Source organism: Haemaphysalis longicornis, unplaced genomic scaffold, assembly GCF_048455015.1.
Source record: "Haemaphysalis longicornis isolate Haplotype H1 unplaced genomic scaffold, Haemaphysalis longicornis Haplotype H1 scaffold_3, whole genome shotgun sequence".
Taxonomy (NCBI): domain Eukaryota; kingdom Metazoa; phylum Arthropoda; class Arachnida; order Ixodida; family Ixodidae; genus Haemaphysalis; species Haemaphysalis longicornis.
The window spans coordinates 134,635,966-134,661,244 of record NW_027526335.1 but is presented as its reverse complement, the minus strand read 5'-3'; the positions used below and the strand labels follow the sequence as shown (position 1 = coordinate 134,661,244).

Here is a 25,279-nt window from a genome sequence, read left to right as displayed (position 1 = left end):
GCTTGCGTGTAAGGCGCCACATGCCTTGGCGAAGCCCCAAATGAAGCATTGGGTCCAGCATTTTGAGGGATGTTTTACTTGCTGACCCCTAAAAAACACTTCTATAGTCCAATCGTGAACCTATCAAGCTAGTAAAAACACGTAAAAGAAGTTTCTCAGCACCTTATCAAGCGTGGGAGAGAACCTTCAGTATAGTCATAGACTTAAGCATTTATGTTTAAGTTGTTTTATATATCAAATGAACGTGAGCTTTTCGTCAAGTACTGCACCTAAAAACTTGTGTTCATTTCTGACAAATTGAGACACCATTGAGTTTGATATGTGGATCCGGCTGAATGCCACGCCTTTCCGAAAACAAAACACAACGACCCTTTCCTGGATTAAATTTAAAACCGTTGCTATCTGCCCAGACAGCTGTCTTGTTAACACCAATCCTGACTTGACGTTCACAGATAGGTTACAAGACTTCAAAGATAATTGTACGTCGTCTACATAGATTGAACAGGAAATTGATCGTGGCATTGCCTTTCTGAGTGAATTCATTTTTACAATAAAGAGAGTGCAACTCAAAACTCCGCCTTGCGGCACGCCATTTTCCTGGACCTGAACCCTAGAGAGTGCACTTCCAACTCTTACACAAAAGGTTCTTTCAGACATATATCTGACAAGCGTGTTTATCATGTTACATGACATGCCAAAGGACTTCAAATCGCTGAGGATACCTTACCGCCTAGCAGTATCTTACGCCTTTTCGAGATGAAAGAATACTGTGATACAGTACTGCTTGTGGAGGACGCCATCTTTTATATACGACTATAATGAAACGAATTGATCGTTGGTAGATCGCACCCCTCTAAAGCCTGCCTGGCAGCTCTCGAGAAGACCATTGTACTCTAAGAAGTACACCAGTCTCCTGTTTATTATCTTCTCGAATAGTTTACACAGGCAGTTTGTCAGGGCAATGGGACGATAACTGGCCGGAGAGGAAGGTTGCTTTCCTTCTTTCACGAACGCCACTACTTTGGCCTCCCTCCAGGAGCGTGGAATGTCCCCCGAAAGCCATATTTTATTGTATAGACGCAGAAGCGTTTCAAGGATGTCTGAATTTAGGTGTTGTATTATGGTTTAAGGAATCTTATCTGCACCCGAAGCTGAAGGTTTTCATGTGGTCAGAGCAGCCTTCAGCTCATTGAAAAGGGAGAATTGTAAGATGTAGACGACTTGTTGCAGTCACGCACCGGCTTCTTTTCTGAAGTCATTTTGTGTTTCATAAAACTGTTTGTGTAGTGTGCTGAACTAGACACGTGTGGGAAGTGCTGTGCAAGTGTGTTAGCCTGGTCTTCGAGTGTGCCTCCTGTTGTACTAACCAGAGACAGGCTGTGTGTTTGCTGTCATTTGAGTTTTCATATGTGTGTACAGACTTTGTGAGTGTCTGTGTACGAATTTATGGATGTGAGGACAGTGCGCCTCAGGGTTCAAGCGCTTCCCAAGTGCTTTTGCCCGTTTAAAGCAAATGAGGTTATCCGACGTGGGGCACCACGCCTTGTGCAGGGCCTCTCGTGCTCGTTCCACCACGGCCTGCTTCGGTTGCGCCGGGCACCGGACACCTGAGGAATGGACTTTCTGACCGCATCAAGGATGTCCGCCGCGAGGAGTTTGGCGGCTTCCTATACGTGTAAGTGTGCTATGGCTTTGTGCTGTAGTTTAGATGTATCTGTGAAAGTACTGCAGTTAGCTTTTGCTTCGTTAAACTTGCTATGGGAAGATGAACTCCTGGGGCCTTTACCTATCTATGTCAACGCGGTTGGGAACTGGTCGCTACCATATGGGTGTGTGCCCACGTACCACTCGGGTGATAGAAAGAGAACTACAGAAGCGAGTGCCAAGTCAAGGTATGAATATGTGTTGTGTCCTCGATTATCGTATGTAGGCTTTTTTTGTTAAAAAGGCGTGCTCCCGATGGGGTTAGAAACTGCGCAATGAGGCGTCCTCGAACATTCGTTTTGAAACAACCACAAAGGGGGTTATGAGTAATAGAAATGGTTCTGGTAACTCGTTTATGAGAGCCCCAAACTCTTAGCTCGATAGCGCGTGATCAGGACGAATGTAGAGGGAGCATACTGTTACTAACCTGTTGAATATAATTGTGCAAAGTGCGACAGCATCAAGGACAGTGTTCAGATGTATAGGGAGACAGGCTAAAAATTTCCGGCAATGATGGCCACACCACCTGAAGACGTACCACCACCATGTAGGTATTCAAGAAATTTGTGTGTCTAGAGTTTAAATGTGTTTCCTGAAGACACATCACACTTGGTTGATTCGAATGCAATAAATCACAGACAACATCAAGATTCTTAAGGAGGCCTCTACAGTTCTATTGAATAATATTTTCTCTTCCCATTATGGAGATTTAGGAGCTACTGGAGTCTGTGTGTATGTGTGTTCATGTATCTTTCGGGGCTTGTACTCTTGGAGGGCGTTTTTTGGGCCTTTCTGTTAGCTTGGTCATCGGAGGTGCGTTCCAGAAAACAACGGCCGGACGTACATCTTGTCGTCAGTTGTCCTGGTGGTGCCCGACGAACCGGGCCCCCGGGACTTGGCCGCCTTTCGGGGGCCCTTCGTTTGAGCCGCCACAGCCGCGGGCGTCGGGTACGCCAGAAGAGGCACGGGCGGTGCTGAGGCGGGGGAAGCTGATGCGGGGCCCCCGATGTCCATCCCCTCGGCACCCTCCAACGTAATGGAGGACACGGATGCAGTGGCGGGAGCGGCATCGGTTCCGACAAAGACGGTTGGCACCACAACCGCTGCTGCCTCAGCAAGCGGCGTGGTGACGGGTTGGGCTGCCTGATGCAGCCCAGGGGGGGGGGGGGGGGCGGTGGCGGTACCAGGTCAGACCCGCTGAACTGGGTCCCCGTGGAAACCAGACGCCACTCCAACCCCCCCCCCCCCCCCCCGAGCTGCGTCGGTGTACCTCCCCAGGGGGAAAGACGCGAACCTCTTTTGCGCCTCTGGGAACGTGATGTTCTCTGTGTCCTTCAAGTTGATTATTTGGTTTTCCTGTTTGAACTTCTCGGAAGCCATGGAAAAGGCTGCATCAGGTCCCTGGCAATTTACACAAGACAAGGTAGTGGAGTTGCAGTTCTCTGTCGGGTGGGCTTGTGCTGCAAATTTAGCGCATGTCAGTTTGCCGTGGCAGGAGTTTGTACCGTGCCCGAACCGCTGACACTCTAAACAGTGGCGCGGGTTCGGTACGTAGGTAGGGAATTGATATCTCAAGAAGCCTGCATTTACTGACTCTGGAAGTGTTGAGTGGTCAAATGTCAAGATTACTTGTTTGGTTGGTATTACTTGGTCGTTTCGACGAATGGTGATCCGCCTCACGGCCCTGGTCACGAAGGCCCTCGAGGAGATCTGTTTCGGTCTCATTTATTAGATCAAGTTCAGATATTACACCCCGGCAGCTATTAAGACTGCGATGGGGCGTAATGTTGATGTCAACATCCACCATGCGCGTTTCAGGGAGGAGGTTTGCGGACTGCTGTTTGTTGTCTACCTCAATCAAGAGTTCTCCCGTTTTCAGTTTCTTTGCCTTGTACAACTTGCTGACAGGGCTTTCAATATACTCCGAGATCAGAAAGACAGACTGAGAAGTGACTGGCTTTGCTTATCAAGAGATTGCATGATCAAAAAGCGCAATAACTTATCGGGCTTTGGGAGCGAGATTGATTGCAAAGGAAGAAAAGAATCATCGGTGCGGACCCTTTTCAGGGACCGATTACGTTTGGGGTGAGGTGGAGGAGTTTAGAACATACCATATGGTCTAGTATAAAAGTAGGGGAAAGGGGGACTTTCTTTGCTGGGGTTCCCCTGATACCGAGAGAGTTCCCGGAGCTCTCTGCCAGGTAAACAGACAGGGAGCCCATCCGCCGGAGCTTGAGGTGGGCTCCGACGGCCACCGTTTGAGGTTTCTACTCTTCACCTTAAAACTCATTACACGGTCGGTTGCTGCGTGAGTATGGGGGCTCGGGGTCCGCGGTGTCGCCAATACCGTCACCAAGATCACTCATGGTGCCCCGTGCGGGGCACGACTGCGACAAGCCCACAACTCTAGTAGCAGGTTGAAGTGTGGTGAACGAAGCGTTATTGCAGTGCTCGAGGAGGAAAAGGAAAGCTCTGCGTCTACCCCGATCTCCAGTCAGTTGGAGTCATAGCCCGGTACACATGGCCTGAAGTTGTGGGACATTAGCGGGGGGGCACAGTAGGGATGCACATTTTGGGGAATGAGCACCTGTTCATTTCTAAATTACCGGAAGAGATTAAGAAGAGAGCAGTGAATTTCTGTTATTCTTGTGGGATTGAATGGTTTGCGGTTTGTTTATTTGGGCGTGCTCTTCTGACGTTAAATTTGGATGGGGCTTCACCGTTTCCTGTTGTGTATTTTACTTTCATGTCCTGGTACCGATAATCTAAAACATAATAATGGTTTGCTTTCACGGTAGCTTTTATTGCGTGCTCAAACCAAGAGCTTATTGTCAATCTCCCCGTCCCGTCTAGCCTTGTTAGATAGGCATTTCGCGCCCAGCGTCAATTTTCGCGCCGTGTTCCACATCTTGCGCAAATGAGGGCGCACTGTCCCCGCAACCTTACCTGTTAAGTTTAATCGTGGCTCTCCCAGCCCGTGTTACTAGGCGTGATGGAGCTACGCGCAGTAAGAGGGCCCTGCTGTGCTACTAATGTGAACCATCGATGTCCTGCTTTTGTTACGCTCGCACGCATGCACTCACGAACACATGCGCACCCGCACACTGCACATAATCAAAAAAATATTGAGAGAGAGAGTTGACTGCAGTGATCTATTTACCCAAACGAAAAATTGCATTTCGTCATACGTCTAACTTTGTTTACCTTTTATTAGGAGTATTACTAGGTTTTTGTTTATTATATTACAACTTGTATTTGTATTCGGCAGGCACCAACAAATGTGCCACGTCTATGCCTTTGGTGGAGCAACCCTACCTAGCCGTTCGTAAGACGCCATGCCATCGAGAAATTTAAATCGCTTCTCAACACCGAGCCTCTTATATGCGCATTTATGAGCGAAAAAGTCCTAGGCCGCAGCTGCGTGGTGGGACGTGCATATAAATAAATTGTTCACGTTTATACGGTTTTAAAGCTTAGAGACACTGAGTAAGGGCTGCTGTGATACCTTAGCTTTCGTATAAGTCAAAATATTCAGGAACTCTGAGGTTAAAATACAGAGAAAATTTGCTGAATGTAATTTTCGGAAAATAGGAGTGATCTATATTTGCTTCTTGCCGAGAAAAATGGGTAAAAAGAATTCATCACGCGTAAGTAGAGGTAGTTATGTGCGATATTGAGATCTGAAAGAAAGTACTTCAGTATACATCCAACACAACTGCGGTTTTACGTTACACCGTTTACTTCGCTAAAACTGCATTATAAGGGCGAGAACTTAATCCCGTTAATTTGAGTAACCCGGTGGGAAACATGCCCTATTTGATCAGGGCGTCGCCCGCACAAAATACGTGAAAAACTGAGTTTTGTGCCGCCGGTGTGAGTTCTAGTTTGCATATTTGGGGGTTCGTAAAAAATTACGCAAAGTGGTTTGCACAGGAAGCCCGGAAAGCACATTATCAATGAATATTATAAACGCACTTGCTGTGAGTCATCGTTAGGCTCGTTTCGTAAAACCAGTCTCGGATATACAGCTAATATGAGGCTCCACTGAGGAGCTTAAACCTACATGGACACCTACTCAGAACGAGCGAATGAAGATGCGCGGAAACGCAGAACTTGGTCAAACGGGGCAGACACCGCAGCTGGCGGTTGAAACCTCCTACCTGTGCGACGTATCCGCCGGAAGCGTAGTGGGTGCGGTCAGCAGCAGCACGGGGCACCTCTCATCTCCGCGAAAGGCCTAGGTGCCCATTCAGCGAAATCCCTACGTTGTTGCTGAAGTAGCTGTTCGCGTTGGTTACAGAAAATGGACGCCACTGTTTAGTGTAAATAAGAATGCATGTTTTGATCAATTTGATTTTACGCAGGGTCTCTAGAGTAGCAGGTAGAGTACAATACTGCTGCGCTGACTGGGTATGTATATTCTTGCGGAGAACATATGTTCTAAAGCAGTCCATACCGCGCGGCAAAGGAACGTGGCACCGCGTGAGTAGAACAGTTTCGGGTCTTGTGGGTCTTGCTAGAACCAACGACACGTATTGTCGGCTCCCTTCGCACCAGCAACCGTAACAAAGAACCCATGTGGAGGGATTTTGTTTGCCTACTAACACAGTTCCAAACATTTTATGGTTGCTAGCTCAAAAAATTAAAGGTAATGAATACGAATCGGTACATAAAAACCATACGTAATGCCTTTAAGTATTCCTGCACTTGTGACACCTCGCAAGTATTTCCCCCAGTAAAATAGACATCCGAATAAGGATGTCATCCTGATGAGAATCGTCAGAAAAAAAACGCGCCAATACTCGTCGCCTTAATGATATATAAGTTCGCATGATTTACAGTATCCCCAGCCGAAGCCTAACAGCAGTCTTATTAATTTCTATTGACACCGTGGTATTGAGATTCACGAGATACATGGTGCTCCCTCGTCCTGTGTTAACGATTTCTTGACCGAAGTAAAGTTCAGCCTTCTACGAGATGCTCGTCTGACAAAAGTTTGACCGGTCGTTTGTTTGCATTTTTTTTGGGATTGATCGCACTTTGTTAACTTTATAAGGCCCCTGTGAGAAAAAACTTTGCTCTTTACCCTCAGAACAAGGCAAAACAAACAAACCACGATGTCCACGCAGCCCGTACTCTCCCCAGTCACGTTCCTTCAGTTTTTCTCCTTTCTTATTTTGTATCCGTCACGCAACCACGGCGTGTAGAGAGTTTCTTATTTATGTCCGCTTGAAGGCTCAATGTGGCAAGCTTGACAGTGGGTAGCATTAAAATTTAAACAAGAAATAAAACAGATCTTTGAATAAAAAAAGCTGCCAATAGGCGAAACGGCCTGCGTAATAAGCACCCAAATTTGGGCGGTCTTGTACTAAATATTATCAGGGCTACAATTACTGCAACGATACTTCAACCCATCCTGGCTTGGTGCCAGCCTGGGCTGCGGCTTGCACGTGCAAGCTTGATTCGGGTTTCTTTGCTGAAAGTTAGTTTAATGTTGGGCATGAAAGCGGCGAAAACCCTTCCGCCGCGCGGGTTCCTGCTTCCGCTTTTGAACACCTAATTGCACTCATTTAGAGAAACCCGGTCGCCTACGTTGTTGTACAAGTTGATGTTTCTTCTCAATTAGCAAATAAGCAACCTGACTGTGATCTGGGGTCTTGAAACCGTGAATGTGCAGAACGTAGGAAGTTTATCTTTGCATTTAAAATTTTCGAATTCGTTTAGCTTACATTTAGACGAGCTGAAAGGCGTTATCTGTTTGTATGGGTAACCGAAAAGACAAAGTGACGTTGAAATGAATTCGTCAAGTATTACTTGGCACTGCATTGCGCAGTTTTCTCTTATGCGTTTTGTATAGATTGGCGCAGCGTCAGTGCAGGGGACTTTCGCGAGAGAAATTTTGTTCCTGCTAATTTGTTTGTGATTTATGCTGAACCGTCTTCGAGTGAAGCGTTGTAGAAGACGACCCACATTCCCACAGTTTTTGAGAACTGACATTGTATGGTTGTTTTCATCAACGACGACCGTTCCATAACGTCAATTTGAATATTTTTTCATATACACCGTGGTGGCTTAGGGGATAAGGCATTCTACTCTTCGGCCACAGACGTATATTCGGCATCTCGGCCGCGGCGGTGGTTTTTTGTTGTAGGTGAAAAGCAAACACGGCGCAGTGTCGAGATTTTGGCAGACTTTAAATAGCTCCAGATGGTGGAAAATAATCTGGAGCCCTGCACAATTGCACGTTTCATAGTCAACGTGAAATGTCGGCGCGAGAACACACACAATGAAATCAAGCGTTTGTTCACAACGTATATATATTTAGATGGAAGTAGCTCTACTTAAAGGAGATAGATACTGTGTACAGATGTACAAGTTTTGTGTACCTAAACCGTGCTCTAGAGGCCGTATGCGAATTAAAGTGCTGGAACAGTAGCAACAGTTGAACAAGGCGGGGGAAGCAGAATGTTCTAATCACTCCGTGGTTCTTATAAAGAGCACAAAGCGACACTCGAGCAATGCACCGAAGTATCCACTCCTAGCAGCCCCAGAGGTGCACAAGGGTATAGCCCCATCAGGTAGATTTCCCCTCTCCATGTTCTTGGTGACTGATGAAGAAGAAATAATGAAGTTATTTTGATGCTCGTGCCGAGAGGACGATCTCGACTCACTCTGGTGACCGACATCCGATGCTTGATGCAGGTGAGGGATGGGGACTGCCTTTCTTGTTAGATATTAGGTTTTTTTACACCATTTGCATTTCTCCAGGTATTTACATCAGGACAGAATGACGGTTTCATTGTCACTCTGCCCGCAGCAGCCTGTTCGGCCAACACCTATACTGAACTAGATCTCCCTCCACCGACCCCGGACAAAACCCAACACACCGGTTTTGACCCCATAAACCAGGCCTCCAAAGGGGGCGTTCAAGAAAAAGTGAAAACCCCTTTTAAAATAATTAATATGCACCATTGATTGGCCACAAGGAAAATACCAGACATCTCCCACCTAAAGCAGTCACCGTGCAGAGTGATCCAACCATTACGTTAAGCGGGAGGCGCCTGCTCAAAAGCCAAAGCCAACCGCTTAGAGCGTCTTCGCGCGGCTAACATCTTACGAACTCGTCCGCGCGCTCGCGACGGCACAATGGGAAAGTCGGGGCTAATCCCCTCCCAGACTAAGGGTCGCCGCCGCCCGCAGTCTTACCCACGGGAAGAGCCCTCCAAGCCCAGGCGACCATCTTCGAGGCGAACGACCATCAACGACCACCGCCTACACCGGTTCCGCAAATCTTCAAACACTACGCCGCGCGCCTTTTCGACACTAAGAGACGGCACCCTTTCGCTTCCCGTCAGCTCGTCACCGAACGACGGCATACCAACAGCTCCACTCGGGCTAAGCACCCCTGTCGTTTTGCCACACAAAAAGAAGCACAAAGCATGCACTCGGCGACCCCCAACTTCGCGTCCCTGCAGCTGCATGAAAGGAACGCAGCCTGGCACCTACAAGCGGAGGCGACGCTGATACATGAGCCACAGGCGGCTTTCATTATTTTGTCTCATCTGTCGCAGTGGGAACGCTAAGGGGTTGCTCAACAACTGGAGTGGCTTCGGCCACCTCAACCTCATTCGTACTCTCCTTAGCCTGTGGCGTTTTAAGCGCTCACGAGGGAACGACTACTGTGAAAACATTGGTGCCCTCTTCGACATTACCAATCTTGTGGAGCTTCGCTTTGTCGTAAGTGATCTCCGCTCTTCCTTGGGCTAATTGAGCTCTAAGGTTTTCAGCCGTCCATTCGGACGGGCTACCCGAGTCCCCGCAAACCGTCAGCCTTTCTTTTTCTAAAGCGTGCTGACCATTTTCGAGAGCTAATTTAGCTCTCAACTCCTCAATTTCGAGCACAATGGTACTAACCTTCCAGTCGGTGCCGCAACATCCCGTTGGCATAGTGGCCATGGTGAACCCGGAGAAAACAAATCAGGGCCACCTATGCTCATTCCGGGTTCGGCCAGGTCGCAGTGTCGCTGATCAGCAGCTCGCACACCCGATGTGCCGCCGTCTTCGCTGGAATGGGGCCGTGCTCCCTGAGGCAGAGCTTACGAGGCCTCCCACCTAAGTGCCGCCTCGTTCAATCGTGGCTTCCGCCACATTGAGCCAGATCTCACGAGGCCCCCACCGAGGTGTCTCCTCGTCGAATTGCGGCTGCCGCCGCCCTGAGCTGGAGCTCACGCTGGCTCCCGCTGAGGTGCCACCTCGTTGAATCGCAGTTTCCCCGCCCTGAGCTGGATCTCACAAGGCTTCCCTCTGAGGTGCTGCTCTGTTGCCGTTGAATTGCGGCTTCCGCCGCTCTGAGACGGAGATAACGAGGCCTCCGCTGAGGTGCCGCCCCGTTGCCGGTGAATTGCGGTTGCCACCGCACTGAGCCGGAGGTCACAAAGCCTGCCGCTGAGGTGCCACCTCATTGAATCGCGGGTGCCGCCGCCCTGAGCCGGAGCTCATAAGCCTCCCGCTGAGGTGCCGCCCCGTTCCCTTTGAATCGTGGCTGCCGCCGCCCTGAGCCGTGGCTCACGATTCCTCCGCTGAGGTGCCGCTCCGTTGCCGTTGAATCGCGGCTTGAGTTCACGAAGCCTGCCGCTGAGGTGCCGCCTCGTTGAATCACGGCTGCCGCTCTCCTGAGCCACAGCTCGCGAGGCCTCCCACTGAGGTGCCGCCTCGTTGAATCGCAACTGCCGCCTCCCTGAGCCGGAGCTCACGAGGTCTCCCGCTGAGGTGACGCCTCGTCGATGCTTGGAGTCAGGCTCTTCGTTGGTCGGAGCCGAACCTTGCGTTGAAGGAGTCTCTCCGAAATGCCCCACCAGCTCCAGGACATGGTCGTGGCCATCCTGCCGACTGCGCCAGTTAGATTTACCCTTACCATCTTCTTGGTGACTGATGAAGATGAAATAATGAAGTTCTTTTGATGCTCCAGCCGAGAGGGCCATCTCGACTCGCTCCGATGACCAACGTCCGATGCTTGAAGCAGTTGAGAGATGGGGATTGCCTTTCTTACTAGATATTATGTTTATTTATACTATTTTCATTACTACAAGTATTTACATCAGCACAGAATGACGGTTACAATGACACTCTGCCTGCAGTAGCCTCTTCGGCCAATATCTATACTGAACTAGATCTATACTGACCGACCCCGGACAAAACCCAACACTCCGGTTTTGACACCACAATATACGCCTCCAAAGGGGGCGTTCAAGAAAGAGCAAAAACCCCTTTCAAAATAATTATTATGAACCATTTATTGGCCTCAAGTACCAACCAATGCAACACGTGTCCCCACCTCTAGCTACGTGACCCAACAATCTCTCTCACGCACACATAGTACGTTTCCCACGCACGTTATGGCAACCGACAAGCAAATACAAATACCAGACATCTGCCACCTGAAATCACTGACCGTGCCGAGTTGTCAAATCATTACATTAAGCGGGTGGCGCCTGCATAAAAACCGAAGCCGACGGCTTAGATCGTCTTCACGTGGCTAATTTCTTATGAACTGGTCCGCGTGCGCGCGTCGGCACAACAAGCGAGTTGTGGCTACTCTCCTCCCAGGCTAAGGGACACCACCGCACGCTGTCTGACTCACAGGAAGAGCCGCTACAAGCCCAGGCACCCATCTTAGAAGCGAACGACCATCAACGAACAGCGACGACGCCAGCTTCGCAAATCCTCGAAAACTACGTCGCGCACCTTTTCGACACTAAGAGGCGGCACCCTTTTGCTTCCCGTCAGCTCGTCACCGAACGACCGCATATCAACAGCGGTACTCGGGCTAAGCGCTCCCGTCTTCTGCCACACAAAACGAGGAGCAGGAAGCATGCACTCGCAACGCCCAACTTCGCGTCCCTGCGGCGGCATAAAAGGAACGCAGCCTGACAGCTACACGTGTAGGCGACTCCGATATATGAGCCACCGGCAGCTTTCATAAATAAATGAGGAGCCGAAATTTATTTATTTATTTATTTGAAGTGCTCACCAACAGCACAGGGCCTTCTCGGGTGATGCACCGCACACATAGGTACAAAGAACCACCATCAACGTAATATTACATACAAAGTTTGTGTAAAGGTACGAGAATATACAGTTGGTGAGAGGATACACCTTCCAGACTTGAAGAAAAATTAGTCGCCACTTATAAATGCGTTTGTACTGATATGGTGGTATATTTTAAAACCTGTAAAATAGTTTCTTCTATAACAACGTCTTGTTAAGTAATAAATGCTTTCCGCATCGCCATTAAACGTGGTTCGCAGGCACTGCGGCTAATATCTCTGCATTATGTTGCAGTACGTTTTTATATATTACTTTTAATTTGGCGACTGGCCTGTGCGAAGGTCACAAGAACAGCGTTTCGCGATATTTATACCTTATATCTAGTGAGCTCGCAGCACGTTGCGTTCGACTTTACAAAGAATAGTTTTAGCAGTGAACAGGGATAGATAGGGAGGGATTACACGTGTGGGTGAATCTGTACGGGTAATAAATTATACAATTTTGTCAACAGAGGTCGTCATATATTAGCGAATTTTTCCGAAAAAGCAAGAAAAGATGCTCAAACTGATGCCGCCAACTATCGCATTCTCTCCATAAGCTGGACCGCGGAAACTGGGCGGGCGTGTCAAGCTCCCACTCGCATTTAATCCTCTAGCTGGTACGCCTCGCAGAGGACGTTAATTAGCAGGGCCATCCACTGAACGGTGACATGATCCCTCTTCGACGTCGGGTGCTGAGATATCAACCACTAAGCGCCAAAGCCCATCACAACGTCGTAACGAAAGCTTGCCGTCAACGACACCTTCAGACTTCTGGAGCCAGGAGCTTATCCTGTCCACTATTGTTGGCATCGCCACTAATTCGGATTCTTGTTTATTTATTTGAAGTTTCGTGTCCGAGTCGACGATGTCATCACAGTTTTATATCAGGAAAAGCGACCATATCCGAAAGAACGGTTGTTCCGCTTTCACACTGCCGTTGGTGATTAGCTGGCTTGGTTAAACTGAATGTAAATTAACACATGGTTAGGTAAGTTTAAAATTTAAACCGGTGGTAAGAGGTTGGCTATGATTATAGGAACAGATGATGGGTAAAGCGGATAAGCAGCGGCTAATAACACAAATATATACCCGTATTAGTTGCCATAACGATAACGCTGATGCCGTCTTTGTCTTTTAGGTATTCATGCCATCTATGGGGACGCGTAGTTTCTTGCTACTGTGGACTTAACACGAAGCTCACGTTGCGATTAGGAGCTTTGCAAGCTTGAAGCTAATTATCTTTCGTAGTGACGCTTCCTGTTAATGACTTCTGATGGTGTCAGGAAAAACGCATGGCAGCAAAGTCAAATTTACTACAGAACTGCCGCTTTACCCAATGGGTTTCCACAGAGAGCACATCAATCACACTCCGCTTGAAATATGAAATGTCTCTACATGCATCGCTGGTTCCATTGTGGTAGACGAATGCAGTTTTGGGCCATGCCATCGTGCGATGATGATGGTGATGATGATGGTGGTGGTGGTGGTGATGATAATGATGCTGATAATAATAACATTATTTAACAGGCGCACATATAGCACGTTGTGATCACGCTACACGCTACAGCGACAACGCTGAATCAGCTGCAACGCTGGGATAGCCCAATCAGCACGTTCCGATGAACCAACCACCAACTAATAAATACAAATCATGACACCACATTTGGTTAGTCCTGTGCTGTCGGAGGTTTGGAGTTTGGCTGGTTGAATTGTGGACTTTGCCTTTACATTTGAGAAAGCTTTGTGCTTCCACCTTCTTCCTCCTACAAAGGGGTGCAAAATTTATTCAATGAGACCGCTAAACAGATACGGAACAGTTTAAAGCTGTGACGCGTCTATTCAGGTTGGTGTAGCTTCTTTTCTACTGCCCCATTCATGCTTGTCTTTCTTCATTTCTGCTTCTTCCTCTCAAAGCGTGGGACACGCACTTTTCTGCAACTTGTACGTTAACACTTCACAGTCTTGTAAATTTTATGAATAAACCGCACTGGCAACATCCCTTCAAAGGTCTGGATTCTGGACCAACCGACCCAGTGTGTATGTGCAACAAAAGAAGCGACAACAACGATGGGTACAACATTGTTCTAGCACATAAAACATGTGGTGATAGCTCAGAGGTAACGAATGGGGCTGCTACTGTGAAGACCAAGGTTTAGCCCATAAATCAATCAAACAGCTTTATTTCCTTTCAGAAGGAGGAGTAGCAGCTAAAAGGTCGAGCAGCTTGACGAGGTCCCGACACCATTACAAGTTATCAAACATCAGCATTATGGTCAGTCATGAGCAATCAGTACAAACAAGTTGACAAGTGTTACTTATCACTGAGTAATACAAACTTTTGTAACATAACGCTATAAAGTAGAGAAAAGTTCATAGGCATAGTCATGAAGTGACATGAACACAAAACCAGCAATCTAAAATAAAATGGAGTAACGTTTGAGGCATGTACTCTTTCCGAGATGATATGAGCAGGGCGAAGTGCTTGATGCTATAGATTGGATTATACGATAGATCAAAATGTTCTTTGTTTAATAAATTTAGCAAGGAAGATAGCTTGTAAGAAAGAGTTTGTTCATATGTTATTCTAGGTGTGGGTACAGCCGAACTTTCTGTGTGCCTAGTTAAACGAACATGAGTTTCCTTTTAACTTAGCAAGTTTTACTATAGTATCGGTACCATACTTAACAAAAAAGGAAGCAACATACCTCGAGTAATTTTGATTTCATTAACTTGTACTGCAAACAATAAGTTTGGGACTTTGGGATTAAGAAGCTGACACAGATCCTCTATACTACAACGACAGACTTTTTGGCGGGTGCTAGCCTAGTGTTAAATATTCTAATGTCATCGGGTGGCACTCTAGCCATGCCTGCAATGATCATCTGGAGCACCGTCGGACGGCACTGTAGACTCTGCGTTTTACTTTTCTGGTCCACTTTTGGGTCTCTGCACCGTGCATTGTTTTCGCTCGCAAGCTCTAATCTCGCAAGAATTAAGGTTAGCGGTTCTTGCAATATTTATTTATTTATTTATTTATTTATTTATTTATTTATTTATTATTTATTTATTTATTTATTTATTTATTTATTTATTTATTTATTTATTTATTTATTTATTTATTTATTTATTTGTTTATTTATTTATTTATTTATTTTAAATGATTTGCAACCACGTACAGTCTTCTGGGGTGCTGCACTGAAGCGCCGTCTGAATAACCCGAAAAATGCATGGTTCTTTGTGGTGTTTGCAAGGATTATAAGAGGGGATTTGTATCACTGACACCCTACAACCACTGAAAGCGTGACAGGGCAGTGCATCGCCGCCATTCGTAGCAGACGTGATGGGATTCTTGTTTTCCCTATTGCAGGACACAACAACTTATTCGAAATATGTTTATTCGTTACTCCAGCCAACCTGACAGCTAATAGCTCGCAGTAGAGATCTCTGGCCGGAAGGTTTGGAGAACCGTGGTACTGTAGGACACCCATCAGGAAGCGGCCCATAAATAATAGTACGCTTCATCTACTACTTCACTGCACGTGTGAAATGGTTTGAGGTTTTGTTAACAGCAAGCATATCCGGAAGACCTGCCGTGCACCTTATATTTTCACTTGACTATGGAAGCAAGCCTCTGCCATTAAATCGTGTACACGATCAATTGCGGGTGCAGATAAGGATGCGGCATTAAAAAAATAGCAAATGCGACTTGTTATGATGACGAGTAAACGTTTATTTTAGCAGTAGACGCTGTTTTCGTTGAACACCTGTGCACGGAACTTCTTAGTCCAGACAACACGGAGGTTGAGCGTGCTGTGCGGCCCAGTTCACCAGGTGTTGGTGATCCATGTTTGAGCGGTCACACAAGCCTCCCACTGCGCAGATGAGGGGTTTGGTTTTGGGGCAGGGGTTTGTGGGGCAGAGAGTGCATGACTCTGGGCAGAATTCAGGACTGTATGTGTTGTGTTCTTAGTCGGGTGTATTCAATTTATCCCAATGAAACTGTGTTTAAAGTTGTCAACAGATGGCCACGTCTTTGAAGAGGCATCTTGAGGTATGGAGTTCGAAAGTTCTTCGTTACAAGTGGTAATTTGCCGGGGTGTAGGAGTACCTCCTGAGGATTTACTCTCGTGAGCTTGTGGGAGCACTAGCTGCAATTTCGGGAGACCACGCCACGGTGCGTGCAAAGGCGTGCTACAGAATGAAGCTCACTTGTTCTCTTCCAGGGCTGACTTAGCCAGGTGTCCAAATAATGTGTATCTACATTTGCTGACACCCACCGAGGTGGCTAAGTGGCTAAGGCATTGCGCTGCTGAGCCCGAGGACGCGGGTTCGATTCCCGGGTGCGGCGGCCGCTTTTCTGATGGAGGCAAAAAGCAAAAATGCCCGTGTGTACGAGACTTCGGCGCACGTTATGATCCCCAGGTGGTCAAAATTAATCCGGAGCCCTCCACTACGATGCGCCTCATCGCCTGCGTTGCGTAGGTGTTCTAAACACTACAATCAATCAATCAATCAATCAATCAATCAATCAATCAATCAATCAATCAATCAATCAATCAATCAATCAATCAATCAATCAATACAATTGTTTAGTTGGGGTAGAAAAGATATTGGCACTTATTGTTGAATTTTAGTCCATTCGGATGTTTCGACACGACGTCTCAGAGTCTGATATGGTGACGTCACATCCCTTGCCGGGGATCGCTGCAAGGGCAATAGCTGCTACTTCTACAGGACTGTTGATGTAGAAGTGAGTTCAATTGGCTAGTTTCGGCTCGCACAAAGAGTGTGAGATGGCTGCGACGTGTTCCTTGCCAAAGGCGGTCGCAAGGAAAATGGCTGCATCTTAGGTGGTGTGCATGTTGAAATACGTCCAATTTGGATGTTTCGGAACGCGGTCTGATACTCCGAGCTCACGGTGACATGTTGCTGGCGTATTCTGGATTGCGCTCCTTTTGTTACGCAATGTATAGAAGATAGGATTTTTATGCATTTGTGCTATGTATTTGAATTATATTGGTTGGGAAAACCACCGGATAAAAATAAGCTAAAGTTATGGTTCCTCGGCGCTAACTAATGCTTAAATGCAGCTTGCCTCCTAAGCCAAGAAGGTGTAAGTGTCCGCCTATTCTTCATAGGCTGAAATCGGGAAACGGCTAAACAAATCGAGCCACACACAAAATGGCCTGCATCTATCCAGCAGGGAGACACACATATGAAATAGTAATTTCAAGAAGGGTTCAACCTGGGAAATACTAAAAAGCACCAGCATTTTAGGACTGGTTCCTAGGCAGGGGGGCTGTGAGACGTCTTTTCTGAAAGATCTGTATTCAGGTCTCACTTAGTTTGTTCTTAACCAGAGATATAAGCCATTTTTGGAGCTTCAACTGCGTATAAATAAAGGAAAATCAAAGGTATTTTCTTAGGCGACACGTGGTTAAAAGGTGAAGCTGGTTTTTCCGCGTCGGAGTGGCGCAATTGGGTGTACGCCGGCTCCATAACGCGAGGAACACAGGTTCGACTCCAAACACGGAACCGTTTTTTTGTGCGCTTGCTTTGGGATCGCTTATCATGATCGTTTTTTGAAACTCATTGTGCAAGGTTGGCTCTCCTGCGGGGAGTATCGGCGGGACATCGAACGATATCAGTGAAGCATAGAATGCTTTGCTTTATTAAACACATGACAATGCGGCGGATGGGATGTCGTTTGTGGTTGCCAGCCAACACCACTTACATTGACAGGCTTCGGTACCGAGTGGAAAAGTCAATCCAGTTCACAGACTCTATGTTTTCTGTTTTGCATGCCTAAGGTGACAGCCAATCCAGGAGACGGATTACAACTAATAGGCAAGAACATGGCCTGTCACAAGGCGTTCATCATTACGGGCAGGCTTGACAGCGGAGATGGTGTTGACAAGCCTGCCTAGATCGCAATATTGTAGTCGTGTCAAATACTGAGACAAATACCGACAAACACTTGCACCAAGCTAATCCCGGCTTTCCAAAATGTTTTTGTAACACAGACAAACGCGTGCAATATATGCGGAAATCCTTTCGACTTGTTTCACTCAACATGTACCTGCCCTATCCGCGAGCCCTCAGTAAACACCACCACGAATAAAGTCGAGCTATGAGAGACAGCTCTGGCCACTTCTGACCGTGGGATTTCGAGGAACTTGGTTCTTCGATCCCTAGAAGAGCACAAGGTTCTTGGGGCACGCAAAGAGGGCACCATCCCTGGGACAATTGCGGTACCATTTTTAAATAAACGTTTTTTTCTCTCTCTCTTGTTGCCATCGCCGCAACCAAGGAGGTACACAGGGTCGGCAGGAGGAAGCCGTCGTTACGTTTTGCGTCGAGTGACGCCTTTGGTGTCGCTGGATGGTAGAAAGGGGCAGTTGGTGGGGAGTAAGAATAAGCCGTGATCTCAAACCGGGCGATGACTTCATGCGGTGGGAGCGGCGTGTGCAAATAAAAAAAAAACCTGGGCCAACTCCATGAACGTGGAACCTGGGGAGGGCGAAGCAGGCCGTGTAAAGGTGTATTCTTGGCGCCTTGGTGTTTCTGCCCACGGAGATTAAACCATTGGGGTGTAGAGGTATACAGTATTGCTGTAAGAAGTCCCCTTCTTTGAAGCACTGAGCGTTCTAGCGCGAGGCGTTGGGAAATGCTTGCCGCAGTGTCTTTTTTCCGAACGCGTTTGTTCTCAAAGAGATTAAACGTTCTAGCACAAGGAGTTGCAAAGCCAGTGTCCCGGTGAACCCTTTTAGTAAGAGTTACGTTCCAGCACGAGGCGCTTAAAAACGAGTGTCCCGTTGTCCATTACCGTGCCTACAAGATAAGATGACGACGACAGGAGACGCCGACAGCCCGATACCAAAAAGGGGCTTCGCCCCTACAAGGGCATCGCTAAGTGTCTTCGAAATGCAAACACGTTTCGCTGTTTCCGAATCAAGGCAACAAATTAAATTAGTTCTGCCCGTCAATATGTAGAGTATAAAAATAAATTGCCGTTTATTGCAGACCAAAATTTTGAGAAACATAAATATATACTTCGTCTAAATGTTGTTCGTGTATCTGGGGAAATGTTCGACACTAGGGGCACTATTGACTAGCAACACTAGTGACACTGGAAAAAAAGAAAAATAGCAGAAATTCAGAGAATCGTCTGCTAATACGCAGCATTCCTTTTCCAGTTGTCTACAGTGGAAAGTCTTTACAGTCAAATAAGGCTACCAGCATCGAATACCCGGGAAAAGTATGTCCTTTATAAGTTTTTTTGTTTATTCTCTCCAATGATGTAACTTTGTACCATTATAGCGATGAGGTGCCTTTACTTCGCTCATTGTGTTTTTTTTTTCGAAGAAGCAAGGCGCAGTTCAGAATTGGTCTGTTTGCGCCATGTTTATGCGTATTTCTGTCATTCTTTTGCCTACGTTTTTTCTTTATTCTTCTGTTTTTGGAGATTTTTTTCTTGGTCAGATAATTTTTGCGAAAATTTATTTTTCTATTTTTCTTTTTTTTTCTAGTTTTTCCGGCCTGTCTTCGACCGACTATCTGCATTCACGCTATTGTAACGCTGAAAGGTGCAATTTTCCCAAATCTGTGGTGTGTTGATAAAAATGGAGGTCGTTATATGGGTTTAGCTGTGTGGGTAATTGGCAAAGAATGCAGCACAATACAATTTTCAGTGAGTTAGGAACCGATCGGTTGATTGAGTGTGCCGTTTTTTTTTTAGTTGAAGCCAAATGGAAAAGAATTGGTTTTGTTTAAGTTATAGCGGGGCTAAATACAAAACAAATATTTTCGGGTGTACGCGCTGAAAAAACGTTTATATAAAGAAGGACTTCGCAGAAGCTGGAATTGTTTACCACACATTTGACCTATTTGTGGACGAAAGGTGCAAAAATGCGACGTTGGTTTTATTGCGCAGCATTCTTTGCTGACTATCCGTCAGCCAGGCCTTGCAACGCCCTGCATTTCTACAAAACTGCAGATATCTCGAAAGTTTCAACAGTAATCGTTAGAACATCGTAAATAGAGATAATTGGTGGAAAGCAGTGAAAAAATAAAAACAGAATATTATATAAAAAATTGTGGAAATGGCGAGCCGTGTAACTCTCTGCATTTCAACAATAGGGCAGATTTCGGGAAAGTTACACCTCTAGCTGTTATAATAGCACACATGAAGCATAAACAAACAGAAATTTCGAGTAACAGTGTAAAATAAAAATTTTTAAAAATCAGAAAATAGAAAAGATATAAAAAAAGCGAAAATGGCGAACCCTGTAACGCCCTTCTTTTCTATAAATGCACATTTGGCGCAAGTATTACCTGTCATCGTTTTAACAGCGTAAATGGGGATAATGCGTCGGACAGGGTTTACAAAAAAATCAAAACATTTGGCTGTAAACAACTCACACTCAAGACAAGCGGCATAAGCATGCAACTCAATAGTAGGCGATTATTTGAATTTCTTTATGTTTTTTATGCCTAAACAATTATGCTGGTTCCACTTACTTGTTAAAGTTAAAAATTTTTGTGCGTGCTGACGCAAATCCAATGACTGAAACAAAGCTATACTCAAATCACCGCGCGGGAAACATGGACTAGAACGAAAATGAATGAAGTTTTGAGCTGACATGCAGGAAAAAAATGACTGCTGGTTTTCGAATCAGCATTGATTGTTCTTTTTTGTCTCACACATTTATTGCATCAAACATTTGCTGCTAATAAGTTGCGACTATTTTAGAGTGCGTCGTAACCATACCTTAGCACGTTGCACCTTTCTGTCTGTTTTTGTGAGAGCGTATACCACACCGTCTATAACAGAACATCGACATAGCGACTGTAGTGGCGGTGATATTATTTCACTAAAAAAACAAGTTAGAGAAAAATGGTGATTCCACTCAAAAGTATTATTGCTTCAAGAAAATTAAAAAGAGCGCAAAGGACGAGGACAAAGAAACACAGGAGACGGGACGCGCGCTAAATAGCGCGCGTCCCGTCTACTGTGTTTTTTTGTCCTCGTCCTTTGCGCTCTTTTTAATTTTCTTGAAGCCATGAACCAACTCGCCCAACAATCCATTTTATTAAGTATTATTGCTGTTTTAGAGTTTGAACAGGAAAGTACGGCCAGGAAAAGCTTTCAAGGCAATTTATTTTTCATTCACATCGCTGTCTTCTCATAAAACACTATCAGCGAAACCCCCCCCCCCCCCTTGATGAGGACTGCAGTTTGCAATTTTAGTAAATGTTTCCTCTCACCTACTACATCCCTCGAACCAGCGTAAGCGCGGAAAATTGTAGAAACTTCTGAATTCTGAACGAAGACATGAATAAAGCAAAAGTGATAAAAGAATAGCGGAAAGCCTGAGATTGATAAGCAAACTACACGAAGGGCGTAGCCCGGCGCCGGCGGTGGTGGTGGCTTATTTTAATTAGCCGAAGAAGTAGGGAGAATATTCTGCTAATTACTCAGCCTGCATGCTGACATGAGCCTGCTCAGAAACCCTAAAATTTGCTCCCTTAGGCTATTCTCTTTTACGTCCCGGCAGAATTACATAAAAATTCATTTTTACAAACCCTGCCGCCGGATTTAAAACTTTCCCAAAAATAATATTGCCTAAGTTTAAAAAAAAATAACCATTTATGTACCAGCTAGCCAGCCTTAATAGATTCTTTAGTTCATTATATCGTCGAGATTAGTCAAACCGGAGGAACAAAATTTATTTTGGGGATTCTCTTTCCGCGTACAAAAGGAGAAACCATGACGCGTTCCTACTGCTTTACGCTTAGATCAGCATGCTATATACTACACTGCGTGAACGGAAGCACCGAGCCTGAAACATCGCAAATGCGTGATAACTTGTCAAGAGCTGGCTGCCACAGGAGCAAGCGCTCCGCGGGAGGGATACCTTACGCTAAATGCACAAGAAAAGCCTCAAACCGGTGGTTGTTTGAAGAAGTCGAAGTTGAAATTGGGTTTTATTGAGACAGTAGTAGTTTGGGCTACAGACTGCTTCTAAAAGCAACAACAGAGTGAGACAATACGACATACGTGCGCAGCTCTACCACACAAAAAGATACCGCCACAATACTAGCACGTGTTGCTCGCCACAGACATGGTCCAATTGTTATCTAGTTACAGAAACCATGGATACGAGAGTACCATTCCTTGTTGGAGCTCCAGTAGATATTAACCAATCTCGGAAATGAAACCCAAGCCTCAAAGGAGGCCTAGGATCCGGGAAAATGGGTGGTAATAGGTTTTCTTACAAGAAGTGTGTGAGTGGGTTTTCATTGAAAATATGGACGATAACTACGGCACGCCTTGTAATTACGGCCCGGACGCTGAGTCATTTGTCCATAAATACTTCCTGTGTACAATGTACGCTAAAAAAACATGAAAGAGCAATTACGGCGCTCAGATCTGTTTTCGGCTTTCTTGCTCATCTATGTTTGTTCTGTCGCTACAACTGGGAACTGTAGGCTTTTGCTACTGACTGAGCTGCGCACTGGATGAGTCTAGGCTAACTTTTAGTCCCCCGAGTTACTTAGCAAGGTAACGTCATCAGCAAATTGGAGGTTACTGACGTATTCTCCATTAAACCTTACTCCCACCTGTTCCCATTCCAATGTTCTTAATACTTCTTGTAAACATGCTGGCAATAACATTCGAGAGATTGTGTCTTCTTGTCTGACGCCCTGCTTTATAGGTATTTTACCGCTCCCCTTATTGATGTATATGGTAGTTGTTGACCCATTGTAAATATCCTCTGGTGTTCTTACATATTGCTCGTCTACACGCTTGTTTCATAATGCCTGAATGACTGCTGAGGATTGGACCAAGTCAGATGGTTTCTGGTAATCAATGAAGGCTACATATAGGGGTTCAGTGTACTCCGCGCTCTTCTTTGTCACCTGACTGATCATATGAATATGCTCCATTGTTAAATAGCCTTTAAAAAACTCTGCTTGTTCTTTAGGTTGACTGAAATCTCAGGTGGCAGAAATTCTGTTTGCGATTACTTTGGTAAGTACCTTGTAGACGACGGACAGTAAGCTGATCGGACTGTAATTTTTTAGGACCCTCATGTCACCTTTCTTATGAATTAGGATAATATTCGCGTTCTTCCAAGACTCTGGTACACTCGCGGTTATTAGGCATTGCGGGTACAGGTTTGCCAGTTTTGCTAGTACAATTTTCCGCGTCCTTCAAGAGGTCTGCTGTCCTCTGATCTTCGCCAGGCGCTTTGACGCCTTCATTTTTTTCAAAGCCTTCCTTACTTCTTTTGTCGTTACTGTGGTTACTCTGAACTACTTTCTCGTTCGCTATGCGATGGCGTAGAGGTAGAACACCCGCATCGCGTGCAGAAGGACCGTGGTTCGAATCCCGGTGCCGGACAATTTCCACCGGATTAAAAAAAAAATCCGCGGTATTGATGGAATTGCACCAAAGGGGCTTGGTGTGCGGCCTGACCCCGGCGACCATTGCCGGTAATGCACTCCCTCACCAGAGCAGGATTTGGCCACCCTGGTGTAGTAACGGCCACAACCTCTCATGAATACGCAAATTACCCTACAATATGGCTACTCTAAGGAACGTTTGCGAAATCAGCCCGTGGCATTAAAACAAGATCCCGGCAATTCCCTGGGTCAAGCAATCCACGGGAGACGAGGCATTGCTGCTCACAGGCTCCACATTCCTTCCTTTCACGCAGTTTGAGCACTACTTCACCCCTTCCTTGGGCTCCATGCGAACTAACCATACTAAAATAACACACGCTTGGCAATGTCCAAACAAACACCCTGATCACCCTGCCCGTATCTAAGCGTGGCTGTTGCATTAAAGTCGGGCAGCCGTTGGCGATTTCGAAGAGCAGATGCTTTCTAGCAGAATGAAGTTTCGCGTTGCATCTCATAAAAGTTGTTTCAACTTAGAAACTCGTTCCTGAAGCTTCCGAGAAAGTTCAGGTGCTGGCCTCGTGAGCCAAAACAACGCATGGCCTATAAATATAATGAAAGTGGCTGGTCACGAATTACTTTTGACCAGCTGTTAACTTTTAACGCGCTCGCATATCTCAAGAGGCGGACGTCCCTGCTTCCGACCCGACTCTTTTCAAGCGATATTTTTCTTAGTATTTTTATGTTTGTCGCCCTTCTTCAACCCCGTTTTCCACCACGCTTTTTTTAAACCGAAATCTATGTATAGTTTCAAACAAAAAGAATGCTGATAGTGTCAGTTCTGTGCTGTGCTTTGCTGCAAATATGCCTCAGCTTTTCCCCTTTGAAGAACAATGTGCCACCAAATTCAGCATTTTGGAACTGTTTTGCCGATATATATTTTTAAAGACGATAGTCTTTCTTGGGCTACCAAAACGTAGAAATTTTGGTCTATCTGTATGGCAGTCTGTCTGTATGCGATCCGGATCAGCCACCCGGCCAAAGTGAAACAGAAGCTGCGCGTTACTCTTATGTACTCACAGCCAAATCTAAACGTCGAAGTCCGCGGTTAATGTTCATGCTTATCAACATTTTTCAACAAGAACAGGACATTACGGAAATATAAGAGAACAAATCAATACAAAAGTGATATTTGCAGCGTTTCTTTATTAAACATTTGATGAATGCTTGGTTTTTGCGATAGTAACTGAAATACTACATCAACTGCAGAACACCGTCGCCTGCTGTTGACCGCGCTCCTGGCGGCATTCAAGAAATCAAACGGCAACAACAACGAAAGGTTCCAATAGAGAGGCTCCGATTTCCGATTTCGGATAAGCGCTGTTAAAGGGTTCCTTGATTCACGCGCGTCTCCGTTGTACCGCAGCGCTGCAATCGAGGCACCCCCATAGAGCAGTGGAACGTGGTAAATTTAAATTGTCTTGAGCAGACCTCTAGCATGTTATCTTTGAGGAACGAGACTGGAGAGGAACAGCATGAGAAGGGAGCGGAAAGAGAATAGATGCATTTACTTGGTCGGAGCGCTAGTCGAATATCGCCTTTTGTCGACATTTGCAAAGAAAGGGGCATATACGCGCCATTTTTGTCAAGTATTTGTTCAGTGTTCTGATCGGCGGTTGAAACGAGTGACGGGCTGACAGACATATCGACCAACACTTACAAGTTTAACTAGCCTAAGAAATGCTATCGTCTTTAAAGAATAGACTCCTCTTTCCCAAGTGCCCCTTCATGCGCTAATTAACATGGCTGTGTTCTATATTGCCCTGTTTCAAGTACACCGCCTGATCTTCATCCCCTTCCCGTAAACTCCCAGCGTGCTTGGCTGGCGTCGGAACAAGGACGGAATTAACTAGCCCTGCTATGCTTATCGACCGACATGCTCTGCGCTGATACTTTATCTGGATATAAAGTCCCCCCAACCCTTCTTTGTAAGTGAAGGGCTCTCCGAAAGCGTACAGGTGTAGAGAGAGCCTGTTACAAAATTTGTAAGATACGGTATAATGATCCTCACTGCCATTTCC

The 25,279-nt window shown here is 46.0% G+C and overlaps 1 protein-coding gene across 1 annotated transcript in view; it reads right to left on the bottom strand.

Moving 5' to 3' along the window:
* Positions 1 to 2,508: 2,508 nt before the first annotated feature.
* LOC144175438 (uncharacterized) overlaps positions 2,509 to 25,279 on the bottom strand; it is a gene marked incomplete at its 5' end in the record, with an annotated part of 28,897 nt that continues 6,126 nt past the window's right edge. The window contains 2 exons of the mRNA XM_077704511.1: positions 2,509 to 2,807; positions 10,274 to 10,525. Of these exons, the coding sequence (XP_077560637.1) occupies positions 2,509 to 2,807; positions 10,274 to 10,525 (551 nt within the window). The remainder of the gene's footprint in view (positions 2,808 to 10,273; positions 10,526 to 25,279) is intronic.